This window comes from Mobula hypostoma, chromosome 22 (assembly GCF_963921235.1).
Source record: "Mobula hypostoma chromosome 22, sMobHyp1.1, whole genome shotgun sequence".
Lineage (NCBI taxonomy): Eukaryota > Metazoa > Chordata > Chondrichthyes > Myliobatiformes > Myliobatidae > Mobula > Mobula hypostoma.
The window spans coordinates 59,333,777-59,351,093 of NC_086118.1; the positions used below are offsets into that span (position 1 = coordinate 59,333,777).

The 17,317-nt window shown below is 47.3% G+C and overlaps 1 protein-coding gene across 4 annotated transcripts in view; it reads right to left on the reverse strand.

Annotated features, from left to right (window-relative positions):
- Window positions 1-17,317, reverse strand: part of abcc3 (ATP-binding cassette, sub-family C (CFTR/MRP), member 3) — a 202,939-nt gene that overhangs the window by 103,908 nt on the left and 81,714 nt on the right. For all 4 annotated transcript variants that reach the window (XR_010015794.1, XM_063030694.1, XM_063030695.1 and 1 more), the window contains exons 3-6: window positions 16,659-16,784; window positions 11,521-11,658; window positions 9,900-10,025; window positions 2,065-2,126 (exon numbers count right to left, since the gene is read on the reverse strand). Coding sequence is in view for 3 of the 4 variants with exons in the window: in XM_063030694.1 (XP_062886764.1) it covers window positions 2,065-2,126; window positions 9,900-10,025; window positions 11,521-11,658; window positions 16,659-16,784 (452 nt within the window). In the remaining variant the exon portion in view is untranslated. The remainder of the gene's footprint in view (window positions 1-2,064; window positions 2,127-9,899; window positions 10,026-11,520; window positions 11,659-16,658; window positions 16,785-17,317) is intronic.

Consider the following 17,317-nt stretch of genomic DNA (forward strand, 5'->3'; position numbering starts at 1 on the left):
TTAAGTTCAAAGATGCAAGTCACAAGGGGATTCAAGATACAAACCTATTAATCACATGTACATTAAAACATACAGTCAAATGCATCGTTTGCATTAAATACCAACACGTCCATGGATTTGCTGGGGGCGGCCCGCAAGTGTTGCCACACATTCAGGTGCTATCATAGTGTGCCCACAATGCTCAGCAGAGCAACACCGAAAGCAGGAGAGTGGGCTTGTCAATGTACATGATCAAAAGGCAGCCAGTAGAAGAGAAAAGGGAGGGCACTGGGAAAATATGCAGGCGTGGAAAGAAAAGCCACTGGCGGGGTGGATGAGAATCGGGCCTGATGAGCTTAAAGTCACGCAGCTGACAATGGAGTCATGGTGGGCTGATAGATGTGGGTGTTGGGGACAATGGAGTCATGGTGGGCTGATAGATGTGGGTGTTGGGAACAATGGAGTCATGGTGGGCTGATAGATGTGGGTGTTGGGGACAATGGAGTCATGGTGGGCTGATAGATGTGGGAGTGTTGGGGACAATGGAGTCATGGTGGGCTGATAGATGTGGGAGTGTTGGGGACAATGGAGTTGTGGTGGGCTGGTAGATGTGGGTGTTGGGACAATGGAGTCACGGTGGGCTGGTAGATGTGGGAGTGTTGGGGACAATGGAGTTGTGGTGGGCTGGTAGATGTGGGTGTTGGGGACAATGGAGTCACGGTGGGCTGGTAGATGTGGGAGTGTTGGGGACAATGGAGTTGTGGTGGGCTGGTAGATGTATGTGTGTTAGAGACAATGGGGTCGTGATGGGCTGATAGATGTGTGCATGCTGGGAGAATGGAGTCATGGTGGGCTGGTAGATATGTGTGTGTTAGAGACAATGGAGTCGTGGTGGGCTGGTAGATGTATGTGTGTTGAGGACAATGGAGTCATGGTGGACTGGTAAATGTGGGTGTTGGGAACAATGGAGTCATGGTGGGCTGATAGATGTGGGTGTTGGGAACAATGGAGTCATGGTGGGCTGATAGATGTGGGAGTGTTGCAGACAATGGAGTCGTGGTGGGCTGGTAGATGTATGTGTGTTGCAGACAATGGAGTTGTGGTGGGCTGGTAGATGTGTGCATGCTGGGAGAATGGAGTCATGGTGGGCTAGTAGATATGTGTGTGTTAGAGACAATGGAGTCACGGTGGGCTGGTAGATGTGGGAGCGTTGGGGACAATGGAGTCACGGTGGGCTGGTAGATGTATGTGTGTTGCAGACAATGGAGTCGTGGTGGGCTGGTAGATGTATGTGTGTTAGAGACAATGGAGTCGTGGTGGGCTGGTAGATGTGTGCATGCTGGGAGAATGGAGTCATGGTGGGCTAGTAGATATGTGTGTGTTAGAGACAATGGAGTCGTGGTGGGCTGGTAGATGTATGTGTGTTGAGGACAATGGAGTCATGGTGGACTGGTAAATGTGGGTGTTGGGAACAATGGAGTCATGGTGGGCTGGTAGATGTGGGAGTGTTGGGGACAATGGAGTCGTGGTGGGCTGGTAGATGTGGGGGTGTTGGGGACAATGGAGTCGTGGTGGGCTGGTAGATGTGGGAGTGTTGGGGACAATGGAGTCATGGTGGGCTGATAGATGTGGGGGTGTTGGGGACAATGGAGTCATGGTGGACTGGTAAATGTGGGGGTGTTGGGGACAATGGAGTTGTGGTGGGCTGGTAGATGTGGGGGTGTTGGGGACAATGGAGTTGTGGTGGGCTGGTAGATGTGGGGGTGTTGGGAACAATGGAGTCATGGTGGGTTGGTAGACGTGGAAGTGTTGGGGACAACAGAGCAAGTAGATGAGAGAGTGTTGGGCAGAATGGGAAATGTGAGTGACTGGTCCATGTCACAATTCCTTTCAGGTGAGGGTAAGGCACTGAGCGGCAATAATCTGCTTGAGAGAAAGCCTCCTTTAAGATTTCTTGCAAATGTATTGGCATTGACACCATTTCACTGTCAGATAATATCAGAAGGCACCCGTTTTCACCTCAAAGGACAGTTGTTTTAAACTGATAAGGTGACAGTGTACTTTCTTAGGAGTACTGTGACTTACTCAGTAAACCACCAGAATGTCAGCCTTGAGAGAAAGCCAGCGTTTACTTCTGGGCACGAGTTCTGTGGTGAGAGTAAAACTAGTCAACTTCAAACCAGGCAATTTTATCCCCATAGAATCACCACCTCCCAGCATTAAGCCTATTTGCCCCCTTGCAAGAGCTCTCAAAAGCATTCTGTTTCACCTACACCACATCCACAAGACTAATTATTTGTACCCTTAACCACTAATGCTTCTATGCTATGCCAGCAGCATTTCAGCATCATTTCCACTGGTCTGGTATCAACTCTCATCTTTTACACCTTATATATCTAAAGAAACTTTCTGTATCCTCTTTAATATTATTGGCTAGCTTTCTTTTGCGTTCCATCCTTACCTTCTTAATGACTTTTTTAGTTACCTTCCCAATCCTCTAACTTCCCACTAATTTTTGCTCTTTTGTATGCCTTCTCTTTGGATTTGACTTCCCATGGTTGTGTCATCTAGCCTTTAGAATACTTCTTCCTCTTTGGGATGTATATATCCCGTGCCTTCCAAATTGCTTCCAGAAATTGCAACCATTGCTGCTCTGCTGTCATCCCTGCCAGTGTCTCTTCTGGTCAATTCTGGCCAACTCCTCTCTCATGTCTCTGTAATTTCCTTTACTCCACTGTAATACTGATACATCTGCCTTTAGATTCTCCTTCTCAAATTTCAGAGTGAATTTGATCAAATTATGATCACCTGCCCCTAATAGTCAATTTACCTTAAACTCTGTGATCAATTCCAGTTCATTGCTGATGAACAGCTGATCCTCTAGCGGGTTCAACCACAAGCTGCTCTGAAAAGCCATCTCATAGGCACTCTGGAAATTCTCCCTCCTGTAATCCAGCACCAAACTGATTTTGAAATATTGAAATCCCCCATGAGCATTGTAACATTGCCCTTTTGGCATGCATTTTCTATCTCCCGTTGTAATTTGCAGATCACATCCTTATTACTGTTTGGGGGTCTGTATACAATCCTATCAGGGTCTTTTTACCCTTGCAGTTCACTCACTCTACCCACAATGATTCAAAATCTTATGACCCTATGTCACCTCTTTCTAATGATTTGATTTCATTTTTTACCAACAGAGCAACGCCAACCCCTCTGGCTTCCTGCCTATACTTTCGATAAAATGTGTATCCTTGGACATTAAGCTCCCAGCTATAATCTTCTTTCAGCCATGATTCAGTGATGCCTACAACATCATATATGCTAATATGCAACTGTGCTACAAATTCATCTCTTTATTCTGTATCCTGCGCACATTCAATTACAACACCTTTAGTCCTGTATTCACCTTTTCAATTTTGTCCATCTTTTACATTGCAACTCATCCTGTTGACTGCAATTTTGCCCTATTAACAGCCATTTCTCACTACACATTGCCCCTGTTTGTAAACCAGCTACCTCATCTTCAGCCCTATTATCCACCTTTCCTACGATATCTCTTGCAATAATCAGAGCATTACAACACAGAAACAGGCCCTTCGATTCACCTAGTCCATGTTTAATTATTATTCTGCCTAGTGCCATCGACCTGCACCTGGACCATAACCATCCATACCCCTCCCACCCATGTACCTATCTAAACTTCTCTTAAATGTTGTAATCAAACTTGCATCCACTTCCACTGGCAGCTCATTGAGCCCTGATCACATCTCAATGATCCTGAATGCTGACTCTTGTTTTACCAATCTCATTCATTCACTGTCACCAGCCCAGTTTCTCCCCTACCTCCTCCATCAAATTCCAATCATTTATTCCATCCCCTGTCACCCTCCCATGTGCTCAAGGAGCACCACTCTGGTGGGGAGGGGGTCCCCCATCCCTGGATTATTCTAGTCAAGTTTCAGTCTAGTCCTGGTCACCTTATAAGGCAGCCCTGGGACTTGCACAAATCTGTTCCCTGCAGTACAAATGCTTCACCAGTGGCTGTAGAACTTACAACATGAGAATATAAAGTTACAACTTTCCAAAGCACCAGGTTGGCAGGTCAGGTAAACCTGCAATTCAGAGGTTTGGAAAGATGCAACTTTTATCAATCTGAATTTTCAGACCACAACAATGGAGTCAGGATGCAGATCAGCTGTGATCAAACTGCCTGGTGAAACAGTCTGATGTAACAGTATTCCCCAATTCCAAACTCAGACCTTTTGCAGGAAAGGTTAAGATGCTAAATAGATTCTCAGCCTACTTGTTACACTTGCTTGTACACCTACCTACCTGTCAACTCCTTAGTACTTAGAACATCCGAACAGCATAGCTTTTGGCCCACAATGTTGTGCTATCCATTTAACATACTCCAGAATTAATCTAATCCTTACCGCCCACATAGCCCTCCATTTTTCCATCATCTATGTGCCTATCCAAGAGTCTGTTAAATATCCCTAACATATCTGCCTCTACCACCACCCCTGGCAGCAGATTCCAAGCACCCACCAGTCTCTGTTTAAAAAAACTTAACTCTGACACCCCCATAGACTTTCAATCAATCACCTTTAAAGTATGTCCTCTCATATTAGCCATTGCCACCTGGGAAAAAGACTCTAATGATCCACTCGATCTATCCCTCTTATCATCTTGTACACATCTATCAAGTCACCTCTCGTCTGCCTTCTCTTCAAAGAAAAAAGCCCAAACTCACTCAACCTATCCTCATAAGATATGTTCTTTAATCCAGGCATCATCCTGATAAATTTCCTCTGCACCCTCTCTACAGCTTCCACATCCTTTCTACAATGAACCGACTAGCACTGAATACAATACTTTTAAGTGTGGTCAGCCAGGGTTTTATAGAGCTGTAATATTACCTCGCAGCTCTTGAACTCAATCCCCTGACTAGTAAGGCCATCACACCATATGCATTCTTAACCATCCTATCCCCAGTAAAGCACCTTCAGGGATCTATGGACGTGGATCCCAAGAACCCTCTGCTCTCCCACATGGTTAAAAATCCTGCCATTAACTTTGTACTGTCATCAATTTCAACCCTTCAAAGTGCAGAACTTCTCACTTTTCCAGATTGGTTGAATTCTATCTGCCACTTCTGCACCCTGTCAATGTTCGGTTGTAACCTATGACAGCCTACACTATCCACAACTCCACCAACCTTCATGTCATCTGCAAACTTATTCACCCACCCTTTCACTTGCTCATCCAAGTCATTTATAAAATCAAAAAGAGCAGAGGTCCCAGAACCAATCTCGCGGAAGACACCACGAGTTACCGACCTCAAGGCAGAGTACTCCGTCTACTAATACCCTCTCTGCCTTCTCTGGGCAAGCCAATTCCAAATCTACACACTCACGTTTCCCTGGACCCTATGTCTCCTGACTTTCTGAATGAGCCTACCATTGGCAACTTTGTCGAATACCTTACTAAAACCAATACACACCACACACACTGTCTACCTTCATCAATTTCCTTTGTCACTTCTTTGAAAAAGTCAATCAGCCTCATGAGGCATGACAGCTCCTCTCAAAGCCATGCTGGCTATCCTCAATCGGATTATGTTTCCCCAAAATACTCATTAATCTAGGACTCACTGGTTTATAATTCCCAGGATTATCCCTATTACCTTTCTTGAACAAAGGAGTAACTTTCTTTGCCCTCCAATCTTCTAGTACTACTCCTCTGGCCAGTGAGAATGCAACAATTATCATCAAAAGCAGCAACCTCTTCCATAGTAGGAACCAAGGGTATATCCTGTCCAGCCTGGGTAACTTATCTATCCAAAAGAGTTTTAGAAGTTTCAGTACTACCTCATTCATAACCTTTACATGTTCACACGACTCACATTTGTCGTCCCTTCTCACTGGTGAATACTGAAGCACAGAAAAGTCGGACTCCAACTTCAGACAAATGTTTCCTCTTCTATCCCTAACTGTTCCTCACCTAACTATCCCTGATCATTCCTCACTTCACTATCCCAGATCATTCCTACCCTCACTATCCCTGATTATACCGAGTCTCACTATGCCTAATCATTCCTGCCCTCACTATCCCCGATCGTTCCTGCCCTCACTATCCCTGATCGTTCCCGCCCTATCGCTGATCGTTCCTGCCCTCACTATCCCCGATCGTTCCTGCCCTCACTATCCCTGATCGTTCCCGCCCTATCGCTGATCGTTCCTGCCCTCACTATCCCCGATCGTTCCTGCCCTCACTATCCCTGATCGTTCCCGCCCTATCGCTGATCGTTCCTGCCCTCACTATCCCCGATCGTTCCTGCCCTCACTATCGCCGATCGTTCCTGCCCTCACTATCGCCGATCGTTCCTGCCCTCACTATCGCCGATCGTGCCTGCCCTCACTATCGCCGATCGTGCCTGCCCTCACTATCGCCGATCGTTCCTGCCCTCACTATCCCCGATCGTTCCTGCCCTCACTATCCCTGATCGTTCCTGCCCTATCGCTGATCGTTCCTGCCCTCACTATCCCCGATCGTTCCTGCCCTCACTATCCCCGATCGTTCCTGCCCTCACTATCCCCGATCGTTCCTGCCCTCACTATCCCCGATCGTTCCTGCCCTCACTATCGCCGATCGTTCCTGCCCTCACTATCGCCGATCGTTCCTGCCCTCACTATCGCCGATCGTTCCTGCCCTATCGCTGATCGTTCCTGCCCTCACTATCCCCGATCGTTCCTGCCCTCACTATCCCTGATCGTTCCCGCCCTATCGCTGATCGTTCCTGCCCTCACTATCCCCGATCGTTCCTGCCCTCACTATCCCCGATCGTTCCTGCCCTCACTATCGCCGATCGTTCCTGCCCTCACTATCCCCGATCGTTCCTGCCCTCACTATCCCCGATCGTTCCTGCCCTCACTATCGCCGATCGTTCCTGCCCTATCGCTGATCGTTCCTGCCCTCACTATCCCCGATCGTTCCTGCCCTCACCATCCCCGATCGTTCCTGCCCTCACTATCCCCGATCGTTCCTGCCCTCACTATCGCCGATCGTTCCTTCCCTCACTATCCCCGATCGTTCCTGCCCTCACCATCCCCGATCGTTCCTGCCCTCACCATCCCCGATCGTTCCTGCCCTCACCATCCCCGATCGTTCCTGCCCTCACCATCCCCGATCGTTCCTGCCCTCACCATCCCCGATCGGTCCGGCCCTCACCATCCCCGATCGTTCCTGCCCTCACCATCCCCGATCGTTCCTGCCCTCACCATCCCCGATCGTTCCTGCCCTCACCATCCCCGATCGTTCCTGCCCTCAATATCCCCGATCGTTCCTGCACTCACTATCCCCGATCGTTCCTGCCCTCACTATCCCCGATCGTTCCTGCCCTCACTATCCCCGATCGTTCCTGCCCTCACTATCCCCGATCGTTCCCGCCCTATCGCCGATCGTTCCTGCCCTCACCATCACCGATCGTTCCTGCCCTCACCATCGCCGATCGTTCCTGCCCTCACCATCCCCGATCGTTCCTGCCCTCACCATCCCCGATCGTTCCTGCCCTCACTATCCCCGATCGTTCCTGCCCTCACTATCGCCGATGTTCCTTCCCTCACTATCCCCGATCGTTCCTGCCCTCACTATCCCCGATCGTTCCTGCCCTCACTATCCCCGATCGTTCCTGCCCTCACTATCCCCGATCGTTCCCGCCCTATCGCCGATCGTTCCTGCCCTCACCATCCCCGATCGTTCCTGCCCTCAATATCCCCGATCGTTCCTGCACTCACTATCCCCGATCGTTCCCGCCCTCACTATCCCCGATCGTTCCTGCCCTCACTATCCCCGATCGTTCCTGCCCTCACTATCCCGATCGTTCCCGCCCTATCGCCGATCGTTCCTGCCCTCACTATCCCCGATCGTTCCTGCCCTCACCATCGCCGATCGTTCCTGCCCTCACCATCGCCGATCGTTCCTGCCCTCACCATCCCCGATCGTTCCTGCCCTCACCATCGCCGATCGTTCCTGCCCTCACCATCGCCGATCGTTCCTGCCCTCACCATCGCCGATCGTTCCTGCCCTCACCATCGCCGATCGTTCCTGCCCTCACCATCCCCGATCGTTCCTGCCCTCACCATCCCCGATCGTTCCTGCCCTCACTATCCCCGATCGTTCCTGCCCTCACTATCGCCGATGTTCCTTCCCTCACTATCCCCGATCGTTCCTGCCCTCACTATCCCCGATCGTTCCTGCCCTCACTATCCCCGATCGTTCCTGCCCTCACTATCCCCGATCGTTCCCGCCCTATCGCCGATCGTTCCTGCCCTCACCATCCCTGATCGTTCCTGCCCTCAATATCCCCGATCGTTCCTGCACTCACTATCCCCGATCGTTCCTGCCCTCACTATCCCCGATCGTTCCTGCCCTCACTATCCCCGATCGTTCCTGCCCTCACTATCCCGATCGTTCCCGCCCTATCGCCGATCGTTCCTGCCCTCACTATCCCCGATCGTTCCTGCCCTCACCATCGCCGATCGTTCCTGCCCTCACCATCGCCGATCGTTCCTGCCCTCACCATCCCCGATCGTTCCTGCCCTCACCATCCCCGATCGTTCCTGCCCTCACCATCGCCGATCGTTCCTGCCCTCACCATCGCCGATCGTTCCTGCCCTCACTATCCCCGATCGTTCCTGCCCTCACCATCGCCGATCGTTCCTGCCCTCACCATCGCCGATCGTTCCTGCCCTCACCATCGCCGATCGTTCCTGCCCTCACCATCGCCGATCGTTCCTGCCCTCACCATCCCCGATCGTTCCTGCCCTCACCATCCCCGATCGTTCCTGCCCTCACCATCCCCGATCGTTCCTGCCCTCAATATCCCCGATCGTTCCTGCACTCACTATCCCCGATCGTTCCTGCCCTCACCATCCCCGATCGTTCCTGCCCTCACCATCGCCGATCGTTCCTGCCCTCACCATCGCCGATCGTTCCTGCCCTCACCATCGCCGATCGTTCCTGCCCTCACCATCCCCGATCGTTCCTGCCCTCACCATCCCCGATCGTTCCTGCCCTCAATATCCCCGATCGTTCCTGCACTCACTATCCCCGATCGTTCCTGCACTCACTATCGCCGATCGTGCCTGCCCTCACTATCGCCGATCGTTCCTGCCCTCACTATCGCCGATCGTTCCTGCCCTCACTATCCCCGATCGTTCCTGCCCTCACTATCGCCGATCGTGCCTGCCCTCACTATCGCCGATCGTGCCTGCCCTCACTATCGCCGATCGTGCCTGCCCTCACTATCGCCGATCGTGCCTGCCCTCACTATCGCCGATCGTGCCTGCCCTCACTATCCCTGATCGTTCCTGCCCTCACTATCCCTGATCGTTCCTGCCCTCATTATCCCTGATCATTCCTACCCTCACAATCCCTCATCGTTCCTTGCCTCATTCTAGTCATGTATGCGTAGAACTGCTTGGAGAATTCCTTACTCCTACCCACCAAGGCCTTCTCAGGCTCTTCTAGCTCTCCTTAGTCCTTTTCTGGTGGGTTTCTCTCTTTTTTTTTATTATTGCACAGGTAGAGCAGTCAGAATGGAACCCAGGGCAGAAGTGAGCTCTTCTTGCAGGATGTGGGGTCAGTGAGACCTCCAGTGTCCCTGTTGACTATACCCACGAGAAGTGCATCCCGCTGCAGCTCCTTGCAGACTGCATAAGAGAACTACAGTTGGATAGGCAGCTTCGATCCTTCCATGGGAGTCTGCAGTGGGACTTGAACTCAGGATGTTTTGATTCATGGCAACCTACAAAGCCATGCTGAAAACCCCTGACCGGATTGCTGGTCTCACAAAGTCCCCGGGTTTTGGAAGTAGGAAAGCGAGTGAAATGCACTGTCAGCCGAGTACAACTCACCACATCTGATGGTATGCTGGAAAAGTATGGAGGAGGCTCACTGAGGCAGCAGAGACAGAACTGAATCAGAACGAGGGCAAAGTACATGCAGAACGTGGTGAATCGGAAGACATCGGACACATTTTTCTGAAGAGAAGCACAGAGCAGTTGGTCAGATCATTTAGAGTTCCAGGCCCTGGCATCCTGTAAATTATTTGTTGGCAAGCGTGTTTTATTGGCAACATATTTTTTATCAATACTCTCCCTCCCACTCTGAAAGCCATCTCTATTATTCCACATATTCTAACCCACCCTCATGGGGAATTCCAGACACCTGTCAGTACACTGGTACACTGCCCCGTTCAGGGGCACATCCCACAACCAAGCCAGGGAATCCCCACGACCCAGCAGAAAGCCAACTGCTTCCCCCCAGGCTGAGTTTAATTGGCCTTGACTGGGTTCTGACAACATGGCTTCCCTCTGCTTGTTCAGGCAAGGCAGCGGCACGTTACTGGACTCTGAGATTACGAGGTACACCGTGGGGAAGTCACTAATTGTAACAGTATAAACAAGTCACCAGCAGCAAGGGTATAAAGACACCTCCAGGAGAACTGAACAAAACTTCTGAATAGTCATTGTACTGTTATCAGAATCAGAATCAGGTTTATTATCACTGACATATGTTGTGAAATTTGTTTTGTGGCAGCAGTCAGAATAAGACTTAAAATATGCTATAAATTATTATAAGAAATCTATACATATTTGTCTACTCCCGTTAGGGGGGAGGCTACATATCACCCACACCAGGACAACTAGCCTCAAAAACAGTTACTTACCCCATGCAGAAAGGCTGAGCTACACCTCCACCCACTAAACCACACCACCACACCTCCAATCACCACTACTTTAGCATTTCCTGTCAGTCACATTGTATACAGTTTAACATTACTTTATGGATATACCATCAATGTATGCGTACAAGCTATCGTTTTTTTTAGTATTATTGTGTCCTTTATCTTTTGTGTGTTTTTTTTTGTGCTGCTCTGGATCCAGAATAACAATTACTTCATTCTCCTCACACTTGCGTACAGGAAATGACATTAAACGACCTGGAATCGAAATAAGCAGTGCAGAAAGCCAGCAAACAAAATAGTTAGGTAATGTTCATGTGCTCATTGTGGGAGGAAAATGTTCCTAAAACATTGAGTGTGTGTCGTTAGGCTCCCGTACCTCCTCTTTGAGGGCACGTCCCGTGTGTGGTGGGGGTCCTTATGATGGATGCTACCTTTCTGAAATTAAATAAATAGTGCAAAAAGAAAGCAAAATAATGAGGTAGTGTTCACGGACCGTTCAGAAATCTGACGTGGAAGTGACAAAACTGTTCCTGAAAAATACTGTGTCTGGGTCTTTAAGCTCCTGTACCTCCTCTCTGATGACAGTATCGGGAAGAGAGCGTGTTCTGGGTAGTGAGGGTGCTTAATGATGGATGCCATTTGTCAGAGAGGGCGAGTTGTCAGCATCATTTGCCCCTTGTGCCCTCAACACCTCACTGCTCCACAAGTTATGGTTACCCCATCTGATGTTCACAGTCCTGCATCCCGAGCGACGAGTACCTGCACCCACCTCGCAACCTCGCACTCACCTCATGCCACGCTGTCAGGACCTTTGAGCGGAACGTCAATATGGCAGCAACCAGTGTGATGAGCCAGAAGAGGAAGAGAACTCCAGAGGACTGGATTCCTCGCAGCCTCTTGTACTGGATCAGAAATGTTGCAAGTAACTGAAGTGACAACAAAGAGGTGCATTAAAATGGATGTCACTACTTCAGCCCACCGGCAGCACTGACATCGCTGTAGTCTGCAGGACGACCTCATTCTGGGTCACTTCAAGGCCCATTAGGAATACCTGAATCCCTCCCAGATTGAATGAGGAATGCAGGGGTGTGTAGAAATGGCACAAAAGAGGAGCAAGGAGCAGCCTTGATCATACTAAATGCAAGGCAGATTGGAAGGGCCTGGTCCTGCTTTCTTGTGTGTTCTTTTTCAGGTCAAGTACATCATAAGTGATCTTAGTTTCTTCCAACTACTGGGCAAGAATTCCAGAGATTCACCACCCTCTGCCAGAAGAAATTTATACATTTTAAGTGACCAGCCCCTTAGCTTGTAGATATGTCCCCTTGTATATGACTTTCTCACTATAAAACATCTTAACATTTACCCTCAGGCTGTATGGAGAGGAATAAACAGTCAATGTTTTGGGCCAAGAACCTTCATCAGACCCTGTTGATAGGTATCGGACTGAAACGTCAATTGTTTATTCCCATTCAACATTTTTGCCCTCTCAAGCCCCTCTTAGGGTCTTTTACATTTGAATAGAGTCACCCCTCATTCTTCTAAACTCCAAGGCATACAGGTCCAAACTATTTAGTCTCCCTAGACAGGATAACCTTATCATCCCAGCAATTAACCTGGTGAATTGCCTTTGGACTGCCAAAACACTACTGAATTTTGTTTTAAGATCAGGGGACTAAGAACTATGCAGAGTTTTCCAGCTAAGGCCTCACCAGCACTCTGTATAACTACACGTTGGGCATGCCTGCTGATTATGATTCATGCACTACAACATCTATTCGTACACTCTGTAATTCAATTGTCTGCAGTACCTATCTATTCATGCACCTTGCACTTCAATCAAATTCAAAAATCAGAGCTGCAAAGCGACTTGGGAGTCCTTGCACAAGATTTCCTAAAGTCTAACTTGCAGTTTGAGTCAGCTGTAAGGAAAGCAAATGCATTGTTAACATTCATTTCAAAAGGACTAGAATATAAAGGCAAGGATATAATGCTGAGGCTTTATAAGGCATTGATCAGACCACACCTGGAGTATTGTGAGCAGTCTTGGGCCCCTTATCTAAGAAAGGATGTGCTGGCATTGGAAAGGATCCAGAGCAGATTCAAGAGAATTATCGCAGAAATTAAAGGGTTTATGTTTGAGAAGCTTTTGATGTCTCTGGGCCTGTACTTGCTAGAGTTTAGAAGAATGAGAAGGGAATCTCATTGAAACCTATTGAAAGGCCTGGATAGAGTGGCTGTGGAGAGGATGTTTCCTATAGTCTGTCTGTCTAGGTACCATATCCGATGTGGACGTTGATGACCATGGTTTTCCATATAGATCTATCCCTCATTTTTTGGATGACTTCCATTTCCTCAATGTGTAGCCACCTGGCTAGGCTTTTGATGTACATAAACCGAGGTCTTCCTCTAGGTTTGCTCCCCTCGATCTTTCCAGAGGGTACGAGTTTTTCTAGTTCATTTTTCCTCATGATGTGTCCTTGGAATCTGAGTTGTCTTTCTCTTATTGTTGGTATGAGTGATCTAATTGCTTGGGCTCTTCTGAGAACTTCTTCATTTGATGTGTGTGTGGTCCATGATATTTTTAACATTCTCCTGTAGAACCATAATTCAGCTGCATCTAGTCTCTTTTCCATTGCTGGGGAAATGGTCCAGCATTCACTCCCATAAGTCAGGATACAATAAATGTAGCATTGCAGTATTCTGTTTTTATTGTACATGCTCATCTTTCTGTCTGTTAATATGGTCTTCATTTTTTGGAAAGCTTCTTTCGTCATTGCTATTCTGTATTTGATATCTGTGTCACACCTGCCATCACTTGTTATTAGGCTGCCAAGATATCTGAATTTGTTGACTTGTTTGATGTTTGTATTTCCGATCTTCTTCATTGTGGGATGTTTGTCTTTCTGGAGATGACCATGCTTTCTGTCTTCTTGGTGTTGATTGAGAGGCCTCTGCGATTACTTTCTGCTGCCTCTACAGTGAGTAGTTCTTGAAGTTTTGTTTCTGAATCAGCTATTAGTACGATGTCATCAGCATATCTGATGTTATTTATATTATGGCCTCCAATTGTGAATCCTTTGATGTCTTTGATACTTCTCAAGATATTTTCACTATACAGGTAGAATAAGTCTGGCGAAAAGACACAATCTTGCCTGACTCCTCTCATGATATTCACATACTCACTCACTTCTCCTTCTATTCTGATGGATGCTGTCTGGTCCCAGTGTAAGTTTCTTAAGAAACGTATCTTTCCCATCTATGTCAAGATCTTGAAGCATTTCCAGAAGATCTTGGTGTCTGACAGGGTCAAAAGCTTTTGTATAGTCGATGAAACATAGGTAGATGTCTTTTTGTACCCGGATGGCTCGTTCACAGATCATCCATAGCATGAAAATTGCATTTCTGGTTCCAGTGTTTTCCACAAAGCCGCATTGTTCTCTACTGATTTCTGATTTTATACAGTGTCTTGCTCTCATCATGATTACTCTGAGAATAATGTTTGCTACATGGCTCATCAAGCTTGTTGTACGATGTAACTCACATTCTGTTGCTCCCTCTTTCTTTGGAAGTGTGGTGAACACTGATTTACTTAAATCATCAGGTATCTCCCCATGATCATAGTAGGGGAGTCTAAAACCAGAGGGCACAGTCTCAGAACTGAGGGACATCCATTTCGAACAGAGATAGGGAAAAATTTCTTTAGCCAGAGGGTGGTGAATCTGTCAAATTCATTGCTACAGACAGCTGTGCAGGCCAATTCATTAGATATACTTAAGGCAGAGTGTGATAGGTACTTGCTTAATCAGGGCTTCAAAGGTTACAGGGAGAAGGCAGCAGAATGGGGTTGAGAGGGATAATAAATCAGCCATGATGGAATGGTGGTCCAGACTTGATGGGCCAAATGGCCCAATTATGCTCATAAATCTTATGCTAATAGATCTTATGCTATACCTCACTCATTCTATAACATCTATTCATACGCTCTATACTTCACTCATTTGCAGCCTCTCTCCATTTAGATAATAATCTGCCTTTTGATTTTTCTTACTGAAGTGCATGGGCCCACATTTCTCCACATTATACTCCCATTTGGTAGGCTTTTGCTCTCTCACTCAATCTAAATCCTGTTGCAGAATTATAGTCTCATTATTCAGCTCAGGTTTTCAATGGGTTAGGAAAGGAATGAATATCCTCAGGTGGATAGAACAGGAGATAACATCCACATAGATTGGAATTAGCAGTCATCTGCACAATTGAGGATTGACAGTGAAAGTCAGTGTGGATTTGTTAAAGACAAAGTACATCTAACCAACTTGACGGAGTATTTTGAAAAAGTAACTATGAATGGACGAGGGAAAATGAATTAATGTGGTAAATGTGGACATCTAAAGGTCAAGTAATCATTATGTCTTCAGGACTGATGACCGTAAGACCATAAGATATAGGAGCAGGATTAGGCCATTTGGCCCATCGAGTCTGCTCTGCCATTTCATCATGGCTGATCCATTTTCCTCTCAGCCCCAGTCTCCTGCCTTCTCCCCGTATCCCTTCATGCCCTGACTAATCAAGAATCTATCAGTCTCTGCCTTAAATACACCCAATGACTTGGCCTCCACAGCCACCTATGGCAATGAATTCCACTGATTCACCACTCTCATCCTCCTCATCTCTATCCTAAATGGATGTCTCTTTATTCTGAGGCTGTGCTCTCTGGTCCTAGACCCTCTTACCATAAGAAACATCCTCTTCACATGCACTCTACTGAGGGAGTAAAGGCCCAGAACCATCAATCAATGACAGTAATATATTTCAGGGAGATACAGACAGACGTTAAAATGACTATATGGCAATGATGAGAAGATGCGAAATACAAAAATGTTATATTTGGCCAAAGAATGAGAAGAGGCGACACTAGAGGTTGGTCTAAAGAACAGAGAGATTCAAGTGTTGGTGCACAAAGTTCATGGCGTTGGCAGTGCCAGGGGAGAATATGGGCTTTGTAAACAGAAGCTAAGATTACAAGAGTGAAGAATTCAGGGTAAACCTTTACAGAAACACCAGTTTGGCCACATTTACAGCATCATAGGTCTGAGTAGTGCACTTTGAGTAATATATTTTGAGAGAGTGCTGAGGTTTTTTTTAGAACAGAGGAGGCTACAAGGGAATCCCAGAGTTTCTATAGTGGGGGAGTCTAGGACCGGATGGCACAGCCTCAGAATAGAGGGGCGTCCATTTAGAACAGAGATGAGGTGGAATTTCTTTAGTCAGAGGGCAGTGAATCTGTGGAACTCATCGCTACAGACAGCATGGAAGCTAAGTCACTGTGTATATTTAAAGCAGAGGTTGATAGTTTCTTGGTTAGTAAGGCTGGCGAATGCTATGGGAGAAGGCAGGAGGTTGGGTGAGAGGAATATTAAACCAGCCATAATGGAATTGCGGAGTAGAATCAATGGCCTAATTCTGCTCCTATGTCTGATGGCGTTTGAAACCTTGATGAGGATAGACAGAGCAGATGGAGAGAAAATTCTCACCATGGAGGGATTAAGAACTGAAAGTAACTGGCAAAAGTGACACCTGGAAAACAAAACACGAGGAATTCTGCAGATGCTGGAAATTCAAGCAACACACATCAAAGCTGCTGGTGAACGCAGCAGGCCAGGCAACATCCCTAGGAAGAGGTACAGTCTGGTGAACAATTTGTTTTACACAAAGGAAGTGGTCAGGGTTAGGGACACATGGCATGAGCTGTCAATGTTTAGTAAGGAGCAGGCTGAGTACGTGAAAGGAAAGAAATCGAAGGGCTCTGGGGGGAGAGGACTGGGAGCAGGGCTAACTGGGTGGCCCCTTGCAAAGAACCAATATGACCCTGACAGACTGAATGGTTGCCTCTCCTGCTGTGAACAATCTGTGATAGCAATTTGCTCACCATGGTGACTCCCAGCAGCAGAGGACTGATGAAATATGCTAGGACCCATGCTTTTTGGTTCACCATCTCGTGGATAGCATTGAAGAGATCCAACCAACAGACAATCCACAACAGAAGCCCCAGAACCTGCAGGAGAAGGAACCAGGAACAAAATGGACATACAGTGAGAGATAAATACGGCTCAATACACTGATACAGTCACAGTACTGTAGTGGTTAGCGTGACATTATTCAGCTACTTCACTGATATAGTCACAGTAGTGTAGTGGTTAGCGTGACAGTTTGTGGATCGTTAATCAGGTGGAGTATCATTAACAGTTGAAGAAATAGTTCCCTGTAAACATACATCAATTGTGGCATATTTGTTTCATTCACTTAAGTTCATTAATGATTGACTTGCCTCCTGAAAAAGAGAATTGAGCCCTTGAGAATGTAAACAAAACTGGTGCTTTTATCAGAATTCGCAAACACTAGGAAATTACAGAGACCTGACAAAACGTCTCGGCTCAAAACGTCGACTATACCTCTTCCTAGAGATGCTGCCTGGCCTGCTGCATTCACCAGCAACTTTGATGTGTGTTGCTCTTATCAGAATAACTTGGTCTTGGTACACTGAACAGGCCAATAGCAGAACATTCTCTGGGAGAAACTGAAGTTACA